General features: G+C 55.1%; 6 protein-coding genes and 1 pseudogene across 6 annotated transcripts; 4 read left to right on the forward strand and 3 right to left on the reverse strand.

Moving 5' to 3' along the window:
• Window positions 1-1,117: 1,117 nt before the first annotated feature.
• On the forward strand, window positions 1,118-8,814 carry zmiz2 (zinc finger, MIZ-type containing 2). Its single transcript, XM_085926863.1, has 19 exons — window positions 1,118-1,300; window positions 1,991-2,072; window positions 2,646-2,763; window positions 2,917-3,128; window positions 3,331-3,490; window positions 3,707-3,976; window positions 4,102-4,311; window positions 4,383-4,466; window positions 4,575-4,752; window positions 4,825-4,966; window positions 5,042-5,252; window positions 5,381-5,486; window positions 5,749-5,906; window positions 5,986-6,053; window positions 6,117-6,185; window positions 6,250-6,491; window positions 6,974-7,089; window positions 7,631-7,783; window positions 7,875-8,814. Exons 1-19 carry the CDS (start codon window positions 1,261-1,263, stop codon window positions 7,980-7,982), a joined length of 2,727 nt encoding a protein of 908 aa, XP_085782989.1. The 5' UTR covers window positions 1,118-1,260; the 3' UTR covers window positions 7,983-8,814.
• A 332-nt stretch (window positions 8,815-9,146) lies between these two features.
• On the forward strand, window positions 9,147-11,446 carry ppiab (peptidylprolyl isomerase Ab (cyclophilin A)). Its single transcript, XM_085926872.1, has 5 exons — window positions 9,147-9,311; window positions 9,430-9,460; window positions 9,834-9,922; window positions 10,221-10,393; window positions 10,537-11,446. Exons 1-5 carry the CDS (start codon window positions 9,243-9,245, stop codon window positions 10,670-10,672), a joined length of 498 nt encoding a protein of 165 aa, XP_085782998.1. The 5' UTR covers window positions 9,147-9,242; the 3' UTR covers window positions 10,673-11,446.
• Window positions 11,012-13,210, reverse strand: dusp26 (dual specificity phosphatase 26). Its single transcript, XM_085926873.1, has 4 exons — window positions 13,045-13,210; window positions 12,538-12,712; window positions 12,001-12,212; window positions 11,012-11,905 (listed from the first exon to the last, which is right to left on the reverse strand). The coding sequence occupies exons 2-4, from the start codon at window positions 12,705-12,707 to the stop codon at window positions 11,682-11,684; spliced, it is 606 nt and encodes a 201-aa protein (XP_085782999.1). The 5' UTR covers window positions 12,708-12,712; window positions 13,045-13,210; the 3' UTR covers window positions 11,012-11,681.
• Window positions 13,211-13,660: 450 nt separating this feature from the next.
• Window positions 13,661-16,063, forward strand: LOC147048562 (uncharacterized). Its single transcript, XM_085926869.1, has 2 exons — window positions 13,661-14,206; window positions 14,649-16,063. The coding sequence occupies exons 1-2, from the start codon at window positions 13,948-13,950 to the stop codon at window positions 15,569-15,571; spliced, it is 1,182 nt and encodes a 393-aa protein (XP_085782995.1). The 5' UTR covers window positions 13,661-13,947; the 3' UTR covers window positions 15,572-16,063.
• Window positions 16,064-16,194: 131 nt separating this feature from the next.
• On the forward strand, window positions 16,195-18,499 carry LOC147048563 (uncharacterized). Its single transcript, XM_085926870.1, has 2 exons — window positions 16,195-16,753; window positions 17,098-18,499. The coding sequence occupies exons 1-2, from the start codon at window positions 16,681-16,683 to the stop codon at window positions 18,159-18,161; spliced, it is 1,137 nt and encodes a 378-aa protein (XP_085782996.1). The 5' UTR covers window positions 16,195-16,680; the 3' UTR covers window positions 18,162-18,499.
• A 365-nt stretch (window positions 18,500-18,864) lies between these two features.
• LOC147048564 (radial spoke head protein 3 homolog B pseudogene) lies at window positions 18,865-20,275 on the reverse strand (annotated as a pseudogene).
• A 482-nt stretch (window positions 20,276-20,757) lies between these two features.
• Window positions 20,758-24,232, reverse strand: actr1b (actin related protein 1B). The gene is made up of 11 exons (XM_085926865.1): window positions 24,016-24,232; window positions 23,282-23,346; window positions 23,138-23,213; window positions 22,837-22,962; window positions 22,638-22,762; window positions 22,316-22,532; window positions 22,003-22,095; window positions 21,761-21,935; window positions 21,628-21,689; window positions 21,513-21,553; window positions 20,758-21,403 (listed from the first exon to the last, which is right to left on the reverse strand). The coding sequence occupies exons 1-11, from the start codon at window positions 24,061-24,063 to the stop codon at window positions 21,301-21,303; spliced, it is 1,131 nt and encodes a 376-aa protein (XP_085782991.1). The 5' UTR covers window positions 24,064-24,232; the 3' UTR covers window positions 20,758-21,300.
• Between the last annotated feature and the right edge of the window lie 155 nt (window positions 24,233-24,387).

Raw genomic sequence — 24,387 nt, forward strand, 5'->3', positions numbered from 1 at the left:
AATCCATGCACACACACTTCAACAACATGACACTTGGAATGAGAAAGAACCAAAACACGCACGGACACATGCAGCAAGACACCCTTTTATTTACTACCTGAACACACACACAGACACTTCTAAGTAGGGCACAAACACGACACAAATTTCTACAAAAGACACACACACACACACACACACAGACACCTGCACCTCAATAAGACTGATGTGGAATGATAAAAAAATGTCGCACGCTTATAAACACACCTCCACAACCAGACACACACAAGTCTTGTAGAACAAGTACTCGCACACATACAACATGACGCAGCCACACGCGTCTACAAAATACATGCATGCCACACTGAACTAGAACCATACATTGGTATGGACTACAGAATACACACATATTCTGAGATGAATGTTTGCAAACTTGGAGGCCGTATTTTTTTCATTCCCTCGCTCAAACTGTCAGTACTTTCCCAAGATGGCGGAGGTAAAGACGCACGGCGAGTACCTGAACATTTCCCGGTGACGTCACGCACACCAGAAGGTTGTCGGAGGGGCGGGCGAGTGGCTGTGACGTCACGAATTCATTATAGCTTGTCATTGTGCAATGGTCTGTTTTTGCTTAAGTGAGCTCCGCGTCCTCGACAAGCTAGCTGTAATTGGCCCGCCGAGTTAGCGTAATTTAAACGTGACGACGACCGGAAGTGTTAAGTCGCCCTTTCAAACACTTTTGGGCTGCGCCGCCTGGCTCTTCCTTGGGCACAAAATGAGCGTCGAGAGGGGAGACTTGACGACAGCGTTAGCCGACTGCGACACCACACGAGCTAGCTAGCCTGCTATGCCGAGCTGAGCTAAGCTAAGCTAGGCTAAACTAGCTAGCTCGCCGAGGCGTCTGGCTTTCGGGACGTGGACGCGCGCGCTCAGACAGGTGAGCTGCGTGGGATTGACGCGACGCGCGCACGGCAGTTTTGTGCGTACACTTCGTATGGCGCATATAGGAGCACAATTGCACGCGCAGTACCGGGGTCGCGAGCACGCACGAACGCACACAGCAGCCAGGTAGGCGTTACCGAACGCGTCTCGTGCCGATCCCGCCGCGTGCACGCCGCTTTGTTCCGCCGTGAGCCCGTGGCGGGCGCGAAAGCCAGGAGTTGTGCGTGTGCTGTGCACGTTGTACACTTCGACGGTGATCGTGTCCATCACACGCACGCGCGCGCAGTCATCGGTTCCACAGCGTGCGCGTGCACAAACGTGCTATTGTCTGACGGACCCATGTCCGGCCGGGTCGTGCGCGTGCACACACAGCGTGTTGGTGCGTGCAGCAGGTCCTTGTTGTTTTTGTTTGTTTGCGGGCGGGCGGGCGGGATTTGTTCGGGTTCTATTTGTGGGATTCTTTGTAGTTGCGTGTAACCATGCGGCACCTAGAGCGACTTCCACGCGTGAGCTTGTGAACGTGCGGGTAAGGTATGAACCTGTGCGTCGTTTCCAGGTGCACGCTCACGCAGTACTAATGTCAAATGTGAAAGATTGACTTTTTCATTTTAACGACCATCATGCCCAGTCAACCGCTTGTGTGTTGTTCTTCTTTAGAAAAGCACAGCGCCACCTGCCGGTTCGGATAGAACTTTGTCGTTATTCTACCTCGTCGAAGCGCTAACCGCCGCATGGTAGACTAATTTGTGTCGACTGGAAATTGGGAGCTTAATTGCGTATCTAGGGTCGTCTTCCGATTGGCTGAGAGGCCACGCTCAGTTTCACTGGCAGCCCTCCAACTTCCAAGGCATCATCTTTGCCCATCAACGTGATCATTTTGTTTGACGGCAGACGTAGCTTCCACTCACTCCACCTGTCTGTAAGGTGTCTTTATTGGCTTGCTCTCCATCCCGTGGGAGGAGGCGGTTGCTCGTCAGGTCCGAGGGCGTGGTGTCGTCAAAGCCGTCGTCCGTGGCGACGGTGACGACGCCAAAGTGGCTGACTCAGCTTCTTCCTCTTTGTTTTTCAGGGGGGCTTCCCAGTCACCCCCATGCTCCTCCAATGAAACCCCTCAACTCCATGAAACGAGCCCCGCATCCCACTCCTCAAAGGTAGTTCCCACGCACGCACGCACGCAAGCACGCACGCACCACCGAACGAGCCTCATTTCGCTCAGGAACACGTTGTACACGTTCAGTAGGCACGACGTGTTCTGGTCTGATCTTTTTGGAGAAATTGCTCCAAAATTTGAATCCCGCTAGCAAACCGTCATTGGCGAATGAAAACAAGAACAACAAATTGGGCATTGACTGGCGCAATGTCTTTATTTGATACTCCGAGCCACAAGGGGGCGGCAGGAAGGTCACGAATTGGAAGCGTTAACTTCCTATTGGCGGACGCAGCTTGGCATTTGGCAACGGCAGAGCTCAACCGATGCCGATTGACTCGGGCACGGCGCTCGACCTGCGTTGCGTCCCAAGAGCGAGCGCGTCTGACCGTTGCCCGCCCGTATGGATACAAACGCATCACGACCCCTTGCAGTTTACTAATGAGTTCACTTGTAATGGCACTTTAGCGCTCCGAGCGGGGAGACTGTGAGGTGGCGGTGGAAGCGGGCGCTAAGGGCCGCCGCTGCCTTCATGGCCTTTTTTTTTTTTTTTTCCCTCCTCTCTCTCCCCTCGCAGCGGTGACGGCGCCTTCCTCCATGAGCCAGTCTCCTGGCAACCAGCAGCCAATCAGCAGCCGGGATCTCTCTCTGTAGTAACCACAGTGTGGGGCGTGACCAATCCCACGCACAGCCAGGTAACACGTGAGCCCGCTTTGTCAAGTAGCCAAAGAAAAGAAAAGCAGCGCTTAGCATTTTTGCTAAGTGCGGAGATGCGACGGCTGAAAGCTAGCATCGGAAAGCGATGTCATTGGACGAGGACAGGCTGATTTGTTGTGACTGACGCGCAGGTGATCGGAGCGCCACCTATGGGTCCTGGCGACGGGACGGGCGGTCACATGATGCCCGGCGGAGGCGGCGGGCCCGGTATGCCCGGCGCCATGGGACCGCAGTTCATGAGCCAGCAGGGGTACGGCGACGCCATATCCAAAGGCTACGGCCAGCCGCTCATGTACGGGCGCCCCGGCCCGGCGTACAACCCCGCAGCGGCCTACGGCGGCAGGTGAACGAGCAGGGGTGGGGGCTCTTTCGGCTCATGTCAGACCCGGGCCGCCGACAACGGTCTGTCTCTCTCCAGATCCATGCAAAGCTAAGATAGAAACGTCCTATGATAACTTTGCTAACGTTTACACTGGAGCTAAGTTTAATTGCGTCGAGCTGGGTCACGTCTAAATATGACTGAGCGAGCGGTCCTCTCTGTGCAGTTATCCCGGTAACGGCGGCGGCATGGCTGTGCGCCCGCCCTCGGACTTCAGCACGGCGGCGGCGGCGGCCGCCGTGGCCGCCGCCACAGCTACCGCCACCGCCACAGCCACGGTGGCGGCCATCCAGGAGAAGCAGAACCAGGACATCAGCTACGCGCAGGTCTCCAAACCCAAACTCGGAACCCTAACGGGTGCCTTTGTTTGAAGTCTTGAGTTTAATCCATAATTGAAAGGTTTAACAGCCTAACTAACCCCTGGCCTGATACTTTCATTTGCAACTTTAAGCCGGGCCCGTAACTCTGATATGAAAAGCTAGCCGCGGCCAGCAGAGGGCGGCGTCACCTGGCTTCCTGACTCATTTTGTGTTTCCCGGCAGATGGGCGGAGCCTCCTCGTACAGTCCCCAGTTCATGTCTCACGGGGGCCCTCACGGGGGCCCTCACGGGGGCCCTCACGGGGGCTCTCGCGGAGCCCCGGTCATGAACCAGGGCGGTATGGTCTCTAGCAGGCCTGGAGCGGCGCCACCCCCTGGCGGGGGCTTGTACCCTCCCCACCCCGGACACGTGCAAAAGATGCACGGCGGCGGCTCGGGAGGGGCAGGGTATCCCGGCGGAGCCCAGGGACTCAAACGAACTTTCCACTCTGAGGTGAGAAGCGTACCGGCGGAAGCCTGGCCTCAGCTTGGTGCGCCATTTTTAGAGCCTTAGGCTCAGTTGCCGAGCTCAAGACTTGTTTGCGGCCCTGACCCTGCCTCTGACTTGTGACCGGGCAGTTTGGCGGCGGCGGGATGTCGTCCATGTCGGCGTATCCTCAGCAGCCTCTGCAGCAGCCTCCTCTTCAGCAGCCTCTGCAGCAACCTCTGCAGTACCCACCTACAGCACCGCAACGCTGCGCCCCCTCGCCCTCTTACCCGGCCGGCCGCATGCCCCCCGTGGGCCAGTACGCCTCGGGCTCGCTCGGCAACCCGCCCCAGTACTACAAGGTAATGTTGGCTTCTTTCCAACAAATGGAAGGGCCCCGAATTTAGTCTTTGGTTTTTTTTGTACTCTTCAGTCAGAAGTGTTTAATGGGCAGGCGAGTCTGCCCCCTGCAGGCCCAGGAGGATACAACGCCTTCACTCAGGCGGCAGCCAGCGGGGTAAGAAAGAAATGGCCAACGAATGGTTTGAAGTGGCCGGCCCAAGCGCAAGCACGGGTGGGTCCTGATGTACGGCGCTAACAGTCCGGTGTCGCCTGGCCTGGCCAGCCCGGCCGGGGCGGAGGCATGCAGGCCTACCCCAGCTCGCCCATGGGCGGCAACCCCACACCTCCCGTGACTCCCGGCGCCTCGGTGCCGCCCTACCTGTCCCCGGGCCGCGACGCCAAACCCCCCTACGTGCCCCCCGACGGGAAAAGCAGCATGGGCGGCCCGCAGACTGCCACGGGTGAGGCAGGCGCCGCGCAACTTGATTTTGGAGCCACGCCCTAACCCGTCCGTCTCTTCCCCATCGATCAAGGTAATCCCAGCGACGACCTGCGGCTCACTTTTCCGGTGCGGGACGGCGTGGTGCTGGAGCCTTTCAGACTGGAGCACAACTTGGCCGTCAGTAACCACGCCTTCCAGCTTCGAGACTCCGTCTACAAAACGCTCATGATGAGGTCAGGCCGTTCCCTCGTCCCGCCTTTGAAAAGGTTGGCTTTAACTTGAGCCCGCGGCGTGACGGCCCTCTGCAGGCCGGACCTGGAGCTGCAGTTCAAGTGCTACCACCACGAGGACCGGCAGATGAACACCAACTGGCCCGCCTCGGTGCAGGTGAGCGTCAACGCCACGCCCTTGTCCATCGAGCGCGGCGACAACAAGACCTCCCACAAGGCCCTGTACCTCAAGCAAGTGTGCCAGCCCGGCCGCAACACCGTCCAGATCACCGTCACCGCCTGCTGCTGCGTGAGTTCTGAAGAACCGTGAGGGCGGGCAGAGCCTGCCCTGCTGTGCCGCGCCCTGCCGCGCCGTGCCGCGCCGCGCCTCCCTTGGAGTTGCGTTTTTGTGTAACGGCGGCGCCTTTGCTCCCGCAGTCCCATCTGTTCGTGCTGCAGCTGGTCCATCGGCCCTCCGTCAGGTCGGTGCTGCAAGGGCTCATGAAGAAGAGGTTGCTGCCCGCCGAGCACTGCATCACCAAGAGTGAGACGCACGCTCGATTGCGAGCACGCCGAGCCGGCGCCGTGACCTCCGTCGACGTTAAACGCGCTTCGCGCTCATTTCCGTGCCGTTTGTCTTTTGAGCCTGGGCGACGTTTGGAAAAACAACAAATTGCCTCTGTTGGCGTGTTGGACTTTACAATCCTTTTTCCCTCCAAATCCTTCTTCCCCTTTGGATAAGTTTAAAAGGAGCATGAGTGCCACCTACAGCGTCTTGAAACGGATAATGTCGCCGTGCGTTTCAGTCAAGAGGAACTTCAGCAGCGGCACCATCCCCGGGACCCCCGGGCTCAACGGAGAGGACGGCGTGGAGCAAACGGCCATCAAAGTCTCGCTCAAGTGTCCAATCACCTTCCGGCGCATCCAGCTGCCGGCGCGAGGACACGACTGCCGGCACATACAGGTGGCTCGCGTGAACCCAGCTGGAGGTTCTTGCGCAGAATGAGAGCAAGACATCTCTTGCTTTTTTTTGTTCTCTGTAGTGTTTCGACTTGGAGTCGTACCTGCAGCTCAACTGTGAGCGAGGAACGTGGCGATGTCCTGTCTGCAAGTAGGTGCTTTATCATATCAACACTGGCTAAGTCCCGGCTCAAAATGCCGCTGTGCTTTGCAGTAAGACTGCTCTGCTGGAGGGTCTGGAGGTGGACCAGTACATGCTGGGGATCCTGGTCTACATCCAAAAGTAAGTCCGCGTGCGTCCCCGTCGCCCCTTTGCCGCTCGCTCATTTGCCACCCGGGCCCGCCAGTTCCGACTACGAGGAGATCACCATCGACCCGCTGTGCGGCTGGCGGCCGGTGCCGGTCAAGCCCGACTTGCACGTGAAGGAGGAGCCCGACGGGCCGGCGCTCAAACGCTGCCGCACCGTCAGCCCCAGTCACATGCTGCTGCCCAACGTGATGGAGATGATCGCCGCGCTGGGACCCGCCTCCTCGCCCTACGCGGCGCCGTCCGGGGCCGGCAGGGCTAGTCCCGACTACAGCAGACCCGGTGAGAGAGCTCTGCTTTTGCTTTTTTTTTGTAGTAGTAGTAGTAGTAGGTTGTCATGGTGATTCAATTCGCCTTATATTGTATACGGTAAAGGCTACACAATAAAGTCATGAATAGTTAGCTTTAAGCGAAATGGAAATAAAAATTGCTAGCGATAACTCAACTTTTCATTTTGGATTGATACATGAAGTACAATTTGCCTTTGCGAGCCACATTAAATGACGTAGCGGGCCGCATCTAGCCCTCGGGCCTTGAGTTTGACACCTATGCTCTCGATTTTTTTTCTTCTGAAACAATATATTTGTGTCAACCGTAGCGATGAACGTGGTTTTTCTTTCCTTGTGTGAACGTGCCGCTGACGTGAGAACACAAATGAATGATTAACCCAAAGAAGCCAAAAGTTGGCTGAGCCGACCGACCCACCGAGCCAGAACCCTCTACCTCGTCTTTTGACATGCATGTTTATCCCCCCCCCCCCCCAGGGAGCCGAGGCTTTGCCAGCCTATCGGGTTTCCCCGAATTCCCCAACACTCCCGGTACGCCGACCGCGGGCGAGTACCCTCCATCGGGACCTCCGCTCCCCTACCAGGCCGAGCAGGTGAGCCAAACAAAACGTGGGCGATTCTGCTGTCGCCTCGGGCTCGACAGCAGCCGCCGCTCGTTGGCTCGTTGTTACGTAACGGGCACGTTGGCGGGCGCAATTGCAAACATTCGACGGCGGACAAAGTAGCATCGGGTTTGTAGTTTGGCGCCCCCGAGTGGAGAAAAGTCCTAACTGCGCTTCGCTTGCTGTCATTGCCAACTGCAAACTGAGTTTTGATCTTGACGCTCAGTCTGGATGAAATTTTCAAGACGTTGTCTTTCAAGTTGAACAGCTGACTGACTGACTGACTGACTGACTGACTGACTGACTGACTGACTGACTGACTGACTGACTGACTGACTGACTGACTGACTGTCTGTCTGTCCCTGCTGGCCCGCCGGTGACGCTGAGAGCCACTAAAGCAAGCGTTGATCCCGTTTGTCGAACGCAGCTGGCGGCCAACTGTCGCCTGGCTTATCTATCTATCTATCTCTCTCTCTCTCTATCCATCCATCCATCTATCTCTCCTTGATGGTGTTTCTTTCCGCACGGCTAGGCCCATAATGCCTTGCTCCCGCAGCAGGCCACCCTCGGCGAGGAGAGGAGCGGCGCCGCTTCCCACAACGCGCGGCTGCACGCCGAGGGCTCCTTCGGCCTGGGCGGCCCCCCGGGAGGGGGCGGCGCCGAGGCGGCCGATCACTCGCTAGATGTACGTGAGCCTGCTGCTCAAGAGTATGTGCATGTGCATGTGCTCTGCAATTGCAGTTGCCTGACTTTTGTTTGTTGTTTTTTGGGGCTAGCTTCTGCCCGAGCTGACCAACCCGGACGAGCTCTTGTCCTACTTGGGTCCGCCCGACCTGCCCAGCAACAGCAGCGATGACCTTCTGTCGCTCTTTGAGAACAACTGAGCGCCTTTGGCCACCTTCTTCATCGCCTTTCTCTGTTGTCTTTTTTTTTTGTCGTCTTCCGTCATTTTCATCTCCTCCTCAATTTGTCCCTCAAATCTTTGCGAGGCAGGCTCGACCGTCTCCCAATTGCTGTCGTTTGGTCCTCACGAGTTCAAACAGTTGAGCACACGAGTGGAACGCCGCCGCCTCGCCTCACCTCGCCGTTTTGCGCGTTCCTGCTCTCGACTCACCAGCTGTGTCCAACCTGAGAAGAGAGGAGCTAGCGGCGGTCATTTCCAGTTGCGTGGACTCCTTCAAAAGCCACCGCCCCAATTCACCCTAGGAGATAGCGTGCTTAGGGTGAACGTTAATAAGGCCAAGGAATAAATGCTCAAACGCTGTTGCATATTTGAGGTGAACGTGTTGAATCAATGCGCCGAGGCACATTCCGCCATTCCGGTTTGGCAGCGTCGCCTTGACGCTCAACTGAATCTTGCCGTGTTTTCCTTTCATCGCAGTACTTCTTCTACTTCTCCCTGATCTGATCATGATTGGTCCTTTTTGACACAGCCTACAGTCTTCTTTCTAACAGACACTTTGTGAGTTCAAAAAAAACCCACGACAAAATTGTTGACTTTATTTGGAGGCGTGGAAAAAGTGACAATTGAATTGCAAATTTAGTAGAAAACACCTTTTTAAGATGTAAACTATTGCACATATTTTGTAACCCACATTTTAATTGCCATTGCTTTCTATTTATTTTGTAATCATTGTCGTCGTTGATTGTACCTGCAGTTGTTTTGTTCATTTGCTGGAGCTTCAAAAAGAAGATTAAACCCATTGTATCATTTCAGCAGCAGCAGCCGTCCGTATGTTTGATGCATCATTTTGGCCCAAACAAAAGAGAAATTTCGTTTTGCCAAAGATGCTTTTCATATAAACGACACTTTCATCAACAACAAAACCTCAAGAACGCTGTGTTTCTATTTTTCACGTGACGACAATAAATCCCAGTCATTTGCCGACAAAACAATCAATCAAGCAAGGCCGCAAGGACTGTCCAAAAATGAAACATCCCGATGTCATCCTTAAGCCCGCCCGCCCACTTTTATCTCGCGATTGATTGGTTGTCGCCGAGTCCCCGGCTGCGATTGGCTTGTGAAGATGACGTCGTATCAGCTTAGGCTCCAAAAAGAGCGTCGCTTTGCGTGTGTCGTCAGCTTGACATTTTCGGTCAAATTGAATCTTCCTCCCTCCGGGTTTCCTCAAACCTACGAAAAGATGCCAAACCCCGTAGTTTTCTTCGACATCACCATTGCTGACGTCAGCGCGGGCAAAATCACCATGGAGGTAAATCATTGAAATGATCTTCGTACGTCTTTGATGGCTTTCGTGCGAGTCACAAGTAGCGTGAATGAAAAGCTCAATGCGAGTCATGTCCATGTGTCTTGTGTTTTTCTTCTTGCAGCTTTTTGCAGACGTCGTTCCAAAGACTGCAGGTAGGTAAACGTCTGCTTCCGCATGACAAGAAAGACAAACACAACATCTTAAACGGGAGGGAGCTCGAAACCCAGCTAGCTCAATGAATACACATATCGAGAGTCACATTTTGGTTACCACGTCGGCCTCAGCTTCTTCCTGTTGTGTGGCGGGCGAAATGTGCATGGCCGCCCATGCACATCGGCCTCGCAGTGCACAGCTTGTGGGTTTGATTCCGGTCTTCTTCCCGTTGTGTGGCCAATGCGCCTGGGTTTTCCTCCGCTTTCCTAGCACAATCTCCAGAGCATGAGGGCGGGATGTTTGTTTGCATGTTTGTTTGGGCTGGCTGTCACAAAATGGCTGCCGTTTTTTTGTTTTGGATTTCAATGGCAGAGAACTTCCGGGCACTGTGCACCGGTGAGAAAGGTTTTGGCTACAAGAATTCCATCTTTCACCGCATCATTCCCAAGTTCATGTGCCAGGTAGGCAATCTTGAACAACATCTGAAGGTCTTTGGTAATGATATGAATGCTACTGCGTTGGATCGATTTGGCGCCTTTCGACAGACGCCTCGATCAAAAGCGCTCGCTCGCTCGCTCGAACGAGGGCTGTCTGTCATAGCTCACGACCGCCTTTTCCTACCGCTCGTCTCATGTTAGGCTTAGGTCCTTCTCAGCCTTAGCCTGTTTTTTTGTTTTGTTTTCGGCACGCCTTCCGATGCAGTCCATGACGTAGTTTTGCAGCCGCCAAGCCTAAGGCAAACATTTTGGCGCCACGCAGGGCGGCGACTTCACCAAGCACGACGGGACCGGAGGAAAGTCCATCTATGGCGAGTCCTTTTGTGACGAGAACTTCAAGCTGAAGCATAACGGCTTTGGGACGCTTTCCATGGCCAACGCAGGACCCAACACCAACGGCTCGCAGTTCTTCCTCTGCACGGATCAAACTAGCTGGTGAGTGGCCGACGCGACTAGCCACGCATTTTTTTTTGCGGGGGGAATAGTTGCAATTTTGCTCCGAAAATGATTGCGAAGGAAGGTGCCACTTAAGTGCCAAATCTGAAACAATCGAAACAAATCTGATGTGCTTATTTAAGGCTGGACGGCAAGCACGTGGTGTTCGGGAAGCTTCTGGAAGGCAGAGATGTGCTGGAGGCGATGGAAAAGCAAGGCACCAAAAACGGGACCCCGAGAAAGAAGGTTGCCATTGCTGACTGCGGCCAGCTCAAGTAGCTCCAGAGCGCCCCCTGAAGCTCACTCTCGTGCTTCCAAGATATTTTTTGGAGCCTCACGATATAGGTACATGGTCATTAAAAAAAAAAAAATCTCACCATACGTACATGGGCTTCTACAAAGAGCTGCACCACTATGCATGGTTATTTTTCATACGCAAAAGAATGTTTCCGCTCTCTATTTTGACACCGTTCCAATTTCTACATAGTCCACACATCCACGACATTCTTTTTCTCACTTCACTATGCTTTCATATTTTCCCCACCATTGAACGTGAATATTTTTCCCAGAACTCGCTAAGAGACGCTCTCCCATGGACGAGAGGTAAGTCCACCGACTTGTGGAGAGAACGCGGCGGGGCGGCAAAGCCCGGCCGGAAAAGAGACAGGACCGAACTCGCCCACCCTCGGGCTAGCGTGAAAGCCGATTGTGAAACCCAAACCCTCATTGAAAGCCAACTTTGAATCCTGACATGGAGCTTGAACCCCAAAGCACAGAAGCACGATGCGAGTTGAAAAGTCAACTTTCAAACGCTAACCCGAGTTTGGAAGCCTAATTTGGGAAGGAGACAAGGGAAGCACGACAGCGACAATAGATTATTATTAATTTTTTTTAATTTGTCAGTGCGGCGTGGGTTGTATGGCAAATGTTTTGATTTTGATATATGATTTCGATGATTAAACATTTGTTGTGACGGCCGTGGCTCAGGCAGTGGAACGAGCGGGTCGTTCAGAAACCCAAGGAGGGCTCAGTGCTTCGAAGGCAAATCAATCAGACGGAGGAAGAAAAATGCCTCTGAATAATAATAACAATAATAATAACACAAGAACATTGTTGACACCCCCCCCCCCCCCGAAAAAAAAAAAAACACGGGCACGTTTGCCGTTAGCATTCGCGCCGGACGGAGGTGGTCATGATAACGAGCATTTGACGAAACGCTCGGGCTCGGTCCATTTTCTGATTATGGAGGCAGTTTTGTTCCGAGCCGCCCGTTGTGTGACGTCAGCCGTTAGCACGAGCTGCTCTGCGTGGCGGCGGCGCGCCGACTCTCGCGCAGGATGCCGTCCAGGCCGCTGAGTTGGCGCAGGAAGCCTCGGTTGGGCGTGACCCCGCGGTGGTCCTTGACGGTCTTGATGGCTTCGACCAGGGTTAAGTTCTGCCGGATCATCAGGTAGGCCAGGACCAGCGTGGCCGAGCGGCTCAGGCCCACTGCGCAGTGGACCAGAACCTGCCCTGTGTGCCACAGCAAGTGTCACTTTGCTAGACCAGCACTAAGCCGAAGTCAACGTCCGGTCGCCCGGTCGGCCGGCAAGCAGCGGCACACTCACCTCCTCCAGAGAGCGCTTTGTGTATGAAGTCGGCGGCGGGGTAAAAGTTTTTGCTCATGTCAAAGGCGGGCGAGTCGTGCGCCTCGATGCCGAGGTACGTCACGTTCATGCCGGCGTAGCCGCCGCCACCGTTGCGCCATCGGCTCTGCGCGCAGTTGACGATGTGAGTGATGCCCAAGCGCGCCAGCTCGCCACGGTCCGACGCCACGTTTCTGAACAGGCAGGCAGGCAGGCAGGCACATGATCGTTTGGAGGGCGAGCAAACAAAGGCTTGAAAGAAGTTTGAAATGATTGAAACGATTAGAAATGTTTGCAGCAGCACATTGGCATCGCTCGCTATCCATTTCAATGGGTTTTTCTCAGCCATTTGTTTTGCACCAATCAAATGATGACCATCATTGTTCAAAATGCCAATTCGGAGCATAATTCTGACATCACTGGATCGATCAGACGACCTTCGAGCCGCTGCCTTCAAAAGAAGCTCAAGTTGATCAAATAAGTTGTGGTCGAGGCATCAGACAATGTGCGTGTACTGACTGGTCGCCGATGTAGAGTCCGGGCCAGACTTGATCGGCGTGGTTGCAGGCCGTCTTGCCGCTGCTCAAAAGTCGCTCCAGCTCTGACACGCTGACGCGCTCGCGGGAGTCCTGACGAGCGGGCGAGCGCGAGCTGCTGCGCGAGCGCGAGAAGCCGCACATGAACGCCATCCCGTCTGAGCACAGCACACGCATACGCCCTCACTTCAGACATACTCAGACATACTCATGCGTGCGTGCGTGAGTGCGTGAGTGCGTGCGTGCGTGCGTCCGCGCGCGGCTGGTGGCGCTGGAAGCCCCCCGGAGCCGATGGAAGCTCCATGAACCGGTAAAAATGTGTAGCCGACCTCCTGGAACCCAGGGAGGCCATGGCTGGTGACGCTGGAAGCCCCCTGGAGCGACTTTTTGGTTGCGTGGGCATCCGCTGCGCGGAGTTGTGTGCGCGTGTTCGTGGTTGATGTGCGCACGCACGCACACGCACGCATGCACGCTCGCGCCACCTGCATACCTTAGTTGTCTTTCGTCGACGTCCTTCTGTTGTGTCACTCGAACGAATTCGCACGCGCAGCTCGGAAACCACACGAGCAAATCCTTATTGCCGCCATCTTGTGACCATCATCTTCCTCTGCTTGTCGTGGTCAACAAGTGCTCCCGACATCATCACAACATGGCTTCCGGTGTGCGTGCTCAGCATCACCAGCCTAGACTGATGGAGAGTGACGTCATCGGCTGTGGCTCCCGCTGCTGCGCTCTGGCGCCGCCTGCCGGCCAGCCGGCCGGCACCGCTCATTAAGGAACTTATTCGAAGCAAACTCATCAAATGGAGCCAGACAAAACTAAAGTTGTAAATGTTTCCTTTGTCTTGTGTGCGTGTAAACAGACATGCGCACACACATGATGCAATGCCTGATGCAATGCCCGATAGTTTACGTAGCAAGTACCTACACGCACACAAGACAAAGGCAACATTTACAACTTTAGTTTTGTCTGGCTCTATTTGATGAGTTTGCTTCGAATAAGTTCCATAATGAGCGGTGTCGGCAGGCGGCGCCAGAGCGCAACAGCGGGAGCCACGGCTGATGACGTCACTCTCCGTCAGTCTAGGCTGCACACCGGAAGCCATGTTGTGATGATGTCGGGAGGATCTTCCGTCGTCGCCTTTGAACCGTTGCAAGACGGCGGAAATCCCTTTTTGCTGACGTCACCTCACCGCCGCGGGCGCGAGTTGATGACGTCAAAATAAGTCAAGGCGCTTAAGAGACCCAATCATCACTTGCCTCGAAGCGGGCGCATTGTGCAAATGGTCGAGCTTAGCTGCTCTTAGCCTAGCCTAGCCTAGCTTAGCCTAGCCTTGCCAGGCTCGCTACCGAAAGAGATCGGCCGCCGGCACTGCAGTGGAAGTCGTGTGAAAATGTGTGCAACAAGGACAGCGGCGTGCGAGGAGGAATATTGGGGGGCCAAAGACGACAAGGAGCGACAAGGAATCGGCGCTGTTTGCGAGACGGAGCAGAAGCAGGAGCAGCAGCAGAAGCAGGAGCTGAAGCAGGAGCAGGATAAGCAAGAGCATCATCAGCAGCAGCAGCAGGAGCAGCAGCATCAGCATCAGCAGCAGCAGCAGGAGCAGCAGCATCAGCATCAGCAGCAGCAGCAGCCAAGAGTTCACAGCGCAGGTTTGTTTGCACGCTTTTTCCTCCGCTGCCGATTGGCACCGTCAGGCAAGGTTTCAGATATCTGTTTCCACTAGTTGGACGGCCATGGGACAATTCAAGTTCCAGTGAGCCGCCTGCACCCTTTTGACATCGAACTCAAGGCACGCACGGCCGGGGGCCAGATAGGGGCCACGCCAGAACCACATTGTTTCATGGCTAAAATGACCAAAAGGTTTGCAAGAGCCAACACTATATGGCGCTCACTACAAGAAAACGTTCTGAATATTCTCCAAAACAATCATGATCAATCTTTTGACTACTTTTACATTTTCCGAGTATGTGTTTTGTTTTTTGAAACGTCACTGATTTACCATTGATGCTGGATGGAGTGCATCCTTCTATTTTACAATTATTGCAAATGTTATTCGGAACATTTGCATTGAAATGTCCCTCCCTCCTACAGGGCCTCCTCGCGTTAAGGAAGAAGAGCAGGAGGAGCACCTGGTCACCTGGTGGCCATCTGCCGGCGTCCCGCTCAAGAGTGAAGGTGATGGGAACGGAGGGGCGGAGCCTCCCGGCGGCAGCCAGTCCGGTCGACGCGTGACGACGCCAGGTGACGACGGAGCGTCGTCCCCTGCGGAGGAGGGACTCTCTGCGCCGGTGTCAGATAGCGCTGACACGGCGGCGGCGGCGTCAGATAGCGCTGACACGGCGGCGGCGGCGTCACGCTCTCCTCACGCTCGGGAGGGCCGTGAAGATGACGTGACGTGGCGCGCTGATGCCAAACGCTGGCAATGTTGCCAGTGTGGCAAAAGCTACGCTCATAAGGGCAGTTTGAAACAGCACGTGAGAATGCACACTGGAGAGAAACCTTTTGCATGCTCACTTTGTGGGAAGCGATTCTCTGAGGCCAAAGTCTTAAAACTGCACACGAGAACGCACACTGGAGAGAAACCTTTTGCATGTTCACTTTGTGGTCAAAGATTTTCTCAGAGGGGAACTTTAAGCAGTCACGCAAGGATACACACTGGAGAGAAAGCTTTTGCGTGCCCCTTTTGCAGCAAAAGATTTTCTCACAAGAGAAGCCTGGCAACACACGCCCGAACCCACACAGGAGAGAAACCCTTTGCCTGTTCAGTTTGCGGCAAAAGATTTCCCGAAAAGGGAAACTTAAAACGGCACACGGGAACACACGCCAGAGAGAGATCTTTGGCCTGCTCGGATTGCGGTCAGAGGTTCGCGCAAAAGGAAGACTTGAAACGACACGCCGGCGTCCACGTTGTCAAGAAACGTTATACGTGTACGGTTTGCGGGAACACTTTCTTTAATAAGGGAAATTTGACAACACACACCAGAATACACGCGGGGGAGAGACCTTTTGTCTGATGTGGCCAAACATTCCCTGGAAGAAAGAGGCCATTGGACACGTGCTGGGCAAAGTGACCTTTTGTCTGATGTGGCCAAACATTCCCTGGAAGAAGTTTGGACCCATAGCTTTTAGGAAATTCCACACCGTGTGCAACGACGTCATCTTAATAAAATCCAACCCTTCAAACACCGAGACTGACCCGACAACATTTGTGAAGTGCATCCATTGCAGCCTGGTCGTCCTGGAAGAGGGAACCCATCTGTGGTCTCTTCTCAAGCTTTCTCATTTGCCCTCCTGGGAGTTTAAGATCAGGAGATATTTTTCACATGTCACCGAAATGTTGAACAGAGGCTGCAACCTAAAAAAAGTCGTTCAGGGGACTGAAGATACAGCAGGCCTCCATTTCCCAAGTCAAATTCCTTCCTTCTTGGGCACGCTCAAACATGGCCAATAAAACCATCTGGAGTGTGCATTACGTGCGCCGCTGCCGAATTTGGGTTCTGCTGCAAGTGACGTCACGTCAAGCGCCGCCGCAGATCGTAAAGTTGGTGCAGAGCAGAGCAACGACTTTGAAGACATTTCATCCTGCACTCGAAAGACGAATCCAACTCAATTGAAGCCACTGAACATATTCCGATCGTTTGATGTGTTCCTTTGCTTTCATTTTACGTCGCTGCTGTGTTTAGATTCTTTTTTCCACTATTGTGTTGGGCGCTTTTAGTTTTTATCTGTGAATGCGTCGGTTCTTTTAGGTAGGGCTCGCCCTCGCGGCGCGCGTGGGTGACGTATGACTTTGTCCCGGCTGACTTGCCGTACATCGTCCGCTGCCGTTGTTAGGTCGCGGTCCTTTCCTCTCGTCACCCGGCCGGCCGGCCGGCCTGCCAACTTCTGCCAGCCCCTGCCAGCCTGCCTCTGCCAGCGCACGCGCTCCACCCAACTTGAATGCAATATGCGTCATCGGTGAACGTAGCGAAGCCTCCGCGCTGGTTGTCAAGCGAAGACCTCAGCGGTTCAGTGTCGTCGTCTCGGTGCACGGTGTTTTAGCTTAGCTTAGCCTAGCCTAGCCCAGCTCAGTCGCAAACAAAGAGCACCCAGCAAATGTGATCGCCGCGGCGAGCGAGCGAAAATGTGCACAAGAGGGACAGCAACATTCCACGAGGAACGTTGGGGAGCAAAGGACGACAGCGCCAATCCAGCAGGTTTGATTCTCGTTCTACTTCACGAGAGTTGCGTGTGTAGCGCCACGAGGGAGGGAGGGAGGGAGGGAGCGAGCGAGCGAGCGAGGGCAAGGCGACGTACGAACGAGGCACTGCAATTTCTGCTACTCTTGGTGGAAGCAAAGCACATGCAGACAACCTCCAAGGACTTCTTTCACACTTGCGGTCAAGCGCGTTGGCTGGCATCGCTTCATGAGGGGGAGTGGGGGGGAGAAAGGTGTTCATCCAGCTATTATAGCAACCGCTTTGGTCAACACCAAATTCAAGTCAAATACACAAGCTCAAAGTGCAACAAAGCACACATTTTGTCTTTGTTTGTCACGCAGACGTCGCTGACGAGGACCACCGGGAGACCGGCTCCCTTCCCGCTGGAGCGGGACGAGATGAGCTGGAGTACCCTCGCGTGAAAGAGGAGGAGGAGAAACAGGCGGCGCCTGCTCACGTTAAGGAGGAAGAGCAGGAGGAGGACGTCACCAGGTGGCCATCCGCCGGACTCCCTCTCAAGAGCGAAGATGAAGACGCTGAGGAGAAAGATCCGGGCGAGGCCAGCGGAGGGGCGGGGCTTCCCGGCGGCAGTCACCACCCGGCCGGCGACGACCCTCCGTCGCGCTCTCCTCCTCTCGCTCGTCACCACGAGCGCTGGAAATGCTCCGAGTGCGGCAAAACCTACGCTTCCAAGAGCAGTTTGAAGCAGCACACCAGAATGCACACCGGAGAGAAACCTTTTGCGTGCTCACTCTGCGGCAAACGATTCTCGCAGAAGGGGGGCTTGACCATACACACGCGAACACACACCGGGGAGAAACCTTTTGCCTGCCAGGCCTGCGGTAAACGCTTTTCGGAGAAGGGCAGCTTGAAACTACACACCCGGACGCACGCGGCAGCCACCTCGTTTTTGTGCTCGGTTTGTGGCGACAGGTTCCCCGGCAAGGAAGATCTGAAAGTCCACACGCGGACACACGCCAATTGGAAACCCTATCTATGCACCGTCTGCGGCAAAAGCTTTGCCGCAAACAAATACTTGCGAGAACACTCCACAACGCACACGGGCGAGACGCCCTACGCGTGCGCGCTTTGCGGCAAAGGTTTCTTCAATAAGGGCAATTTGACCACGCATACCAGAATGCACGCTCGAGAGAGACCTTTTGCCTGCTCCCATTGTGCGCAGCGCTTCTCTCGAGAGGAAGATTGGCGCCAGCACGCCAGGACGCACACTGGCGAGAAGCCTTACGCCTGCACCGTTTGCGGGAACCGTTTCCTCAACAAGGGCCATTTGACAACGCACACCAGAATCCACGCCGGGGAGAGACCTTTCGCCTGCTCCGATTGCGGCCAGACCTTTACTCGACGAGACCATTTGGCGAGCCACGCGCGAACGCACGCGCGCTAGCCAGCCAGCCAGCCAATTTGCCAGCCAGGCCTCGGACGGACATGTCCATGGACTCTCCAGGCCTGCGATCATTTTTGCACATTTGAAAACAAAGTCCTTGCTTCCCTCGTTGTGAAAGCACGTGAGCCTTTTGGATCCATGCACGCCTGGCCTTCTAGACATTGTCTTGATTTGGCCGTGGCTCCCGTCCACTTGCCTGTCCTGTCCTGTCCTGCAGCTAGCTTTCTTTGGCACACCCAAGCCACAGATGTATTGGAATGAATTTGTTTGGTTTCCATTTCCATCAATGTTATCATTGGCTAATATAAAGGAAACATTTGAATGGCTTTCTTTGGTCTGTAAATCATTCAATTGTGTCACCCAATATACATCATTCGACGCTCTTTTGTGGGGCGATTAGGATTTTGAGGTCATCTCGCAACACGGAATGAAGTCACGCGAGATTACGCCCCACCCCGGTAACGTCATCGCAGGTGCCGTCTGACGTCATTTCCTTTCAGGTACATCGTGTCTTCGCGAAGTGCTGCAGGTAACTAAATCTTGTTGTTTTTTTTCTTCGCCCAAATTTCTGCTCTGACTGAGAAGCTCCCGGCTCGCATGCGCCCGGCCTTGCCATTTTAATTATGATTTATGCTCCTCGCAAGCCACTGCGGAGGAACTGTGACGTTTGTATTAGCATGTCAATAGCTAGCCGCTAACTTCACGGCGCCCGCCCGCCCGTCCGCATAAGGAAAAGAAGAACGAAATGAAGTGAAACTTCCAATGAGATTGTATTTATATCTCTCTGGTCGTACGAATGCTGGTAATCCGCTGGCTGGCATTTCCCGCGCCGGCCGCGAACGAACGAACGGCGGGCTTTGGCTTCCTTTGTAAAGTTGAGCCACCTGCTGACTGACTGACTGACTGAGCGTTCGTTCGTTCGTCCGTCCGTCCGTCCGTCCCTTGCGTTTCGAATAACAAGCATCTCAAAGTGAAAAACGGTAATGGAGTGAAAAGACAAAGCAAACTGCGTTCGAGCTGAAAATGCTTAAACCGGACTTTCCGCTACTTGTCCAGGTCGGCGGGCTGCGAGTGGGTGAAGAAATCCCTCCTCTCCAGGGCAATGTCGTGGATGATGGTGTCCAGGAGCAGCCTGGCCGTGTTCCTCTTCTCCAGAGTGTTGTTGACCTCGGCCGTCAGCCACTGGAAGAAATTCACCTCGATGTCTCTCTCCACCGGGTCGTAGAAGTAGCCGTGTCTCCTGAGCGAGGCGAAGACGGCGGGGAAGAGTTTGGAGAGGAACTGCTGCGCGCAGGCTTGGGCGGCTATCATCTCGGCCGTTTCTTTCTCCTTCATCACCGCCGCCTTCTGCTGGGCGATGCGCCACTCCTTTTCCTCGGTGCGCCGGCGCTCCTGCTCCTGCAGCCGCTGGACCTCGGCCAACTCGGCATTGCGCAGCTGCTCAAAGGCCCTCTGCTGGGCCCGCAAGCAGGCCAGCTCCTCCTCCTCCATCACCTCCAGCAGGGACTGCTCGATGGTCTTGCCCACCAGGACCTCCAGCAGCGGCTGCACCTCCCTGTCAAAGTCAAACAACTCGCCCTCCTCGATCTGGGTGGCCACGTCTTCGCCCGATTTGGCGGGGATGAAGAGCGGAGTGGCCGGTCTGTCCAGGAAAGGGTCCGTTTGCGAGTCGTTGTCCTTGGTCACCAAGATGTGACTCAGCTCCTCCAGGTAGGACTCGGTTTGCACGTCCACGTGTTTCCGCCCGGGCAGGTTGTCGTGAGCCTTGAACCACACGCGGTCCCTGGACCTCACAAAGTCCACCGATCGCCTGCGGAATCCGTGCTGCTGCTGAATGTCGGCCGCGTGCGGCGCCGCCGCCGCTTTCCGACCGTGAACGTTGCCCCTGATCACCCGCCGATCGTACTGAATGTTGCCGTAGTCGCTGGTCTCCGTGGGGGAGCCGTTCATCTTTGAGCGGCTCTCCACCGGCCTGGGCCGACTGGAGAACACGTACGTTGGGTTTTTCTCCCGCTGAGCTTGGGAGAGGGAAGCCATGGCGCAAAGGCGCAAAGGCGTAGCGACCCACTGGCTCCACGAGGTGTGCCCCTCCCCTTGCCGGGTGGGGATTTGCCACTTGGTGGGTCTTCCCAAAAAGTCCCGTTAGCTCTTTTATACGAGCGCCACGTCATCGCTTGCGTGGACCTTGTGACATCATTTGGTGTGTCGCGCGACACCTTGTGATGTCATGTTGTCGCTTGCGCCTCTTGTTTTGTACTTTTCTGCTCTGGTTGTCAACTTTGTCCTCCGCAGAGGCGGGCTCCTCTAGTTTTGGTTTCGGCCTTTTTGCCGAGGGCTAGCAAAGCTGTCGTGTGCCGTAGGGCATTTGAATCATTTGGCCACTCGTTGATCAGGTGTTATTTTTCTGTCTTTGTTTGTGGCCGTTTCTTTAGTAATGTCATTTTTGTCACACCTGTCCAACGCAGGCCCACCCAAGAGTGCGAGCGACAATTGAATGAAGAAAGACATCGACAGTCGCTTGGGCTTTAGAATAAGGACAAATCCAAATGGACTCAACTGGAACGTACTGAAACAATCATGCAACTCCATGGCAATATTTAACTTCACAGCAACGTTGGCAGGGTAAGCACATTTGAAAGCCTAAGAGCATTTCTTTCTTTCTTTCTTTCTTTCACGCGCTAACGGGGATGACGAGAACCAACGACGATAATGGCGATATCCTTCGTCGGGTGCTTCTCTGCCGTCAACGCTTAAACGCTTCCGCAAACGAATGGCTAACAGAGCGTCCGGCCGCCAATGTTTGTTTGGAGCAAATGAACCGCTGGGTGTTTACAGGCGCACAATTTATTCGTCTTTGGCGCGAGTACAGAGAGGGTGCCCGTCCAGCCGTGGACCTGAGCTGGCTACCGAGGATGCCGGCAAGCTTGAACTCTCAGGTCAAAGCGGGCACTAGTAGCGGCGGGAATTTTCTCACACCATAGAAAACTTTGGAATGGAACCGTAGCAGAACAAACAAACAAAAAGAATTGGACTTTAATTGTCACGTGGCGTTGCGTATACGCCTTCTTGCGGTGGGAGCCATCCTCAGCAGGGGTTGGGGGGGGGGTTCCGGCTCTTGTCAGTGTGCGCCGGCGGCGTCTTAGAAGGTCTTCCTGTGGATGGCGCGGGCGCGGTCTTCCTCATACTCCCGCTTGGACACCCACATCTTCTTAAAGGTGTCCAACGACGCCAAGATGGAGCCTCTGCGGGTGGGCGGGGCCACACGTTAGTAGCCACACAAACACTTTTCATCTCGACCTTTTCCGAGCGAGTTTAAAAAAAAAAAAACGGTAACAGGAAATCTGTTTGTACCCGATCCACGTGGAGTAGAGTCTCTCCTGGGGCGCCGAGATCTGGGGACAGGTGGAGCAGCTTTAGTGGCGGGAGAACAACAGAGCAGAAGCGTAAAAGAAAAACTAAGTCTCACCTTGATCTTGACATCTTTGGGCGCAAGTTTCTTCACTTCAGTCAGTAGTCTCTCCCCAAAGCCTTAGGGGGAGGGGCGACACTGAGTCAGGCCGCGCTCGGTGGGCGACAGACAGACAGACGCTCGCTCCCACCTTTGATGAGCGTGGACCCCCCGCACAGCACGATGGTAGAGAAGAGCGTGCGCCTCAGGTCCATGTCGGACTTCTGGATGGCGTAGGCCAGGACCTCGTGGATGCCCGAGCTCTCGTCGCCCACCAGGTCGGGCCGGAACAGCAGCTCGGGGGCGCGGAAGCGGGCCGGTCCGATCTGGACGCAAGGGTGGGATCGGTCAGCGCCGGAATGGGCCGGGCGGGGCCGAGAGGCGGCCGCTCACGTTTAAGGCGCTCCCGTCCGGAAGGACATACTGAGCCTTCTCCGTCTCCAACGTCTCGTCCTTCTGAGGGTTCAGCGACAGATAGCACGCCCTCTGGTGGCAAAAGCGGACGCTACGTCAGTCACACCATTTTTTTCTTTTTTGTCCACATGAATTGTTTTTTTTTTGGGGCGACAACCTCAGTTAGTTGGCAGTTGTTGGAAAGCTTAGCATCAGGCTTATTTGCACTAGCCCCTCAAATATGTCAGCATTTGTTTGCATTCTCTTTAACGGTTGTGTGTTTTTAGGCAGCCCTCGGGACGCCCGGCGCTACCTCTTTGATGGTGCGCACCACCTCGAACTCGGCCGAGGTGTTGAAGTTGTAGCCTTCCTTGCGCAGGAGCAGGCGCAGGTAGCGAGATACGTCCCTGCCGGCGACGTCCACCCGCATGATGGAGTGCGGGATGGCAAAGCCCTCGTAGATGGGCACCACGTGCGTCACGCCGTCGCCCGAGTCCAGCACCACGCCCGTGGTGCGGCCCGTGGCGTACCTGAGCGAGAGGACAACCGCCGGCGACGTCGTTGGCCACCACGGGTATTCCGCCGAGCCTTTCGGCTCCACGCCAAATGGTGTTTTGACAAGCGAGCAAACTTACAAACTGAGGACCGCCTGCATGGAGATGAAGAGCGCGGGAACATTGAAGGTCTCAAAGAAGACCTCGGCCGCCTTCTCGCGGTTCTTGCTGGGGTTGAGAGGCGCCTCGGTCAGAAGAACGGGATGCTGCCAAACAGACGGCCGAGAGCTTTACAAGCCTCGCCCGCCTTCTCCTTTCGTACGGCGGCCGTCGAGCCCACCTCCTCGGAGAAGGTCTGCAGCTGCTCCTTGGAGTAAACGTACTGCCAGATCCTCTCCATGTCGTTCCAGTCCTTCACGATGCCGTGCTCCATGGGGTAGCGCACCGACAGCAGCCCGCGGTGCTCCTGGCGTGGCGAGGCACATAGCGACAAGGCGCACGCGCACCTGCGTTCAGAACCAGGCTGGCCGCCTCGACGCCAGACTTTGTTCGACTTGTAAGTCAAGGTACGGCTCGGTCTCATTTTTTGCCCGCCTCGGCTCGAGCGAGGCTGGCAAATGGCGCCGGCGTGTCGGGATTACCTCTGCTTTAGGGCCGATAAAAAGGTCTCCCTCCAAGGCGCCCGCCATGACGCGCACGTGTTTGGGACGCCCGACACTGCAAGAGACAATCAGCACATGCTTGTTCTCAAACCCCAAGAAGGGCGAGCCAGCGGCCCCACTTACTAGTTGGGAAAACAATATTTGGGGATCTGATCTCCGGCGAAGCCAGCCTTGATGACCCCTGAACCCTGCGCATACAATTGTGAAAAGATGACATGTACAGTGCGTGAGGAAGAGGAGGCTCATGAGACAAGGCTGCAGGCCACGCAACAACAAAGCAGCACTTTATCCATCCGCGGGAGAAGCCACACAACGCTAGCTGTGCTGGATCGCATCCCTTCAAGCAAATCTTACACACACACACACACACACACACACACGATCGGTTCTGCAAACATGGTCTCGTCGGTGCAATGCAATACCCCGCCCGCCCCAATTCCGTCTCTTGAGAGTGGAAGGTTTCCCATCGCTGATCCCTTCCATACAACTGCAACGTGTTGTGATGCTGAATGCTAAAACCATTAAAAATGAATAAATAAAGTGTGATGTGTTGTGATGTTGAAGCTAAATGCGGCTAGCTAGCTAGCTAGCGTTTGTTGTCTGTCATTTGGCAGGTTAGCTAGAAGCCGGTCAACTAATATTCGCAGCTAGCCTCATTGATGCTGATTGTCGTTCGTCGTGTTTGTCATCGGTTCTCGGTGCATATAATAACGACCACAATAACAATAGGGTGGCGGGGCGGGTAAGCAAAAGGCTGCTGCGGCGAGGTGAGCCCCAAAACAATAGCGTTGCTAAGCTAACAGCTAGCCCTCGACGGCCTCGGTTTGGGTGTGGGTGAATGACGTCATCACACTCACGTTATCGATCACCACGGGCTGATTAGCTAAAATGTCATAGGACTCCATGACGGGCGACAATGTTGAAGCGCGCGGCTGTCGGCGTCCACTTTCGGTGCTCAATGACGACCAAGGCGTGAGGAGAAAATAAAGACGACCGACCAACAGACCGCCCGCCCGCCCGTTCCCTCGTTGGTTGGTTGGTTGGTTGGTTGGTTGGTTCGTTCGCTGCGCCGCGGGACCGCGACCGACGCTCCTCTCCTTCCACGTCCCGCCCTCCAGCGCCGCCATACGTCGGTCCGACGGGCTCTCAGGCGCCCTCACCAATCACATGGAAGCACTGGATGACAGACGAAAGGCTGAACCAATTGCAATTAAGATCACTTTACGAGC

The sequence above is a fragment of the Syngnathus leptorhynchus genome, chromosome 12 (assembly GCF_054491065.1).
Source record: "Syngnathus leptorhynchus isolate UIUO chromosome 12, UIUO_Slep, whole genome shotgun sequence".
Classification (NCBI taxonomy): Eukaryota; Metazoa; Chordata; class Actinopteri; order Syngnathiformes; family Syngnathidae; genus Syngnathus; species Syngnathus leptorhynchus.

Bases quoted from the DNA above. Each gene is read 5' to 3' on its own strand.
- zmiz2 (XM_085926863.1), top strand. From the start codon at position 1,261: ATGTCCGGCCGGGTCGTGCGCGTGCACACACAGCGTGTTG. The intron at 4,967-5,041 runs GTCAGGCCGTTC...GGCCCTCTGCAG, and splicing joins TACAAAACGCTCATGATGAG to GCCGGACCTGGAGCTGCAGT. The intron at 6,492-6,973 runs GTGAGAGAGCTC...CCCCCCCCCCAG, and splicing joins TCCCGACTACAGCAGACCCG to GGAGCCGAGGCTTTGCCAGC.
- ppiab (XM_085926872.1), top strand. From the start codon at position 9,243: ATGCCAAACCCCGTAGTTTTCTTCGACATCACCATTGCTGACGTCAGC. The intron at 9,461-9,833 runs GTAGGTAAACGT...TTTCAATGGCAG, and splicing joins CGTCGTTCCAAAGACTGCAG to AGAACTTCCGGGCACTGTGC. The intron at 9,923-10,220 runs GTAGGCAATCTT...GGCGCCACGCAG, and splicing joins TTCCCAAGTTCATGTGCCAG to GGCGGCGACTTCACCAAGCA.
- dusp26 (XM_085926873.1), bottom strand. From the start codon at position 12,707: ATGGCGTTCATGTGCGGCTTCTCGCGCTCGCGCAGCAGCTCGCGCTCG. The intron at 12,213-12,537 runs GTCAGTACACGC...CTGCCTGTTCAG, and splicing joins GGACTCTACATCGGCGACCA to AAACGTGGCGTCGGACCGTG. The intron at 11,906-12,000 runs GTGAGTGTGCCG...TGTGGCACACAG, and splicing joins CAAAGCGCTCTCTGGAGGAG to GGCAGGTTCTGGTCCACTGC.
- LOC147048562 (XM_085926869.1), top strand. From the start codon at position 13,948: ATGTGTGCAACAAGGACAGCGGCGTGCGAGGAGGAATATTGGGGGGCC. The intron at 14,207-14,648 runs GTTTGTTTGCAC...TCCCTCCTACAG, and splicing joins GCCAAGAGTTCACAGCGCAG to GGCCTCCTCGCGTTAAGGAA.
- LOC147048563 (XM_085926870.1), top strand. From the start codon at position 16,681: ATGTGCACAAGAGGGACAGCAACATTCCACGAGGAACGTTGGGGAGCA. The intron at 16,754-17,097 runs GTTTGATTCTCG...TTTGTCACGCAG, and splicing joins CGACAGCGCCAATCCAGCAG to ACGTCGCTGACGAGGACCAC.
- actr1b (XM_085926865.1), bottom strand. From the start codon at position 24,063: ATGGAGTCCTATGACATTTTAGCTAATCAGCCCGTGGTGATCGATAAC. The intron at 23,347-24,015 runs GTGAGTGTGATG...TTGTATGCGCAG, and splicing joins AGCCCGTGGTGATCGATAAC to GGTTCAGGGGTCATCAAGGC. The intron at 21,404-21,512 runs GTACAAACAGAT...GCCCACCCGCAG, and splicing joins CTCTACTCCACGTGGATCGG to AGGCTCCATCTTGGCGTCGT.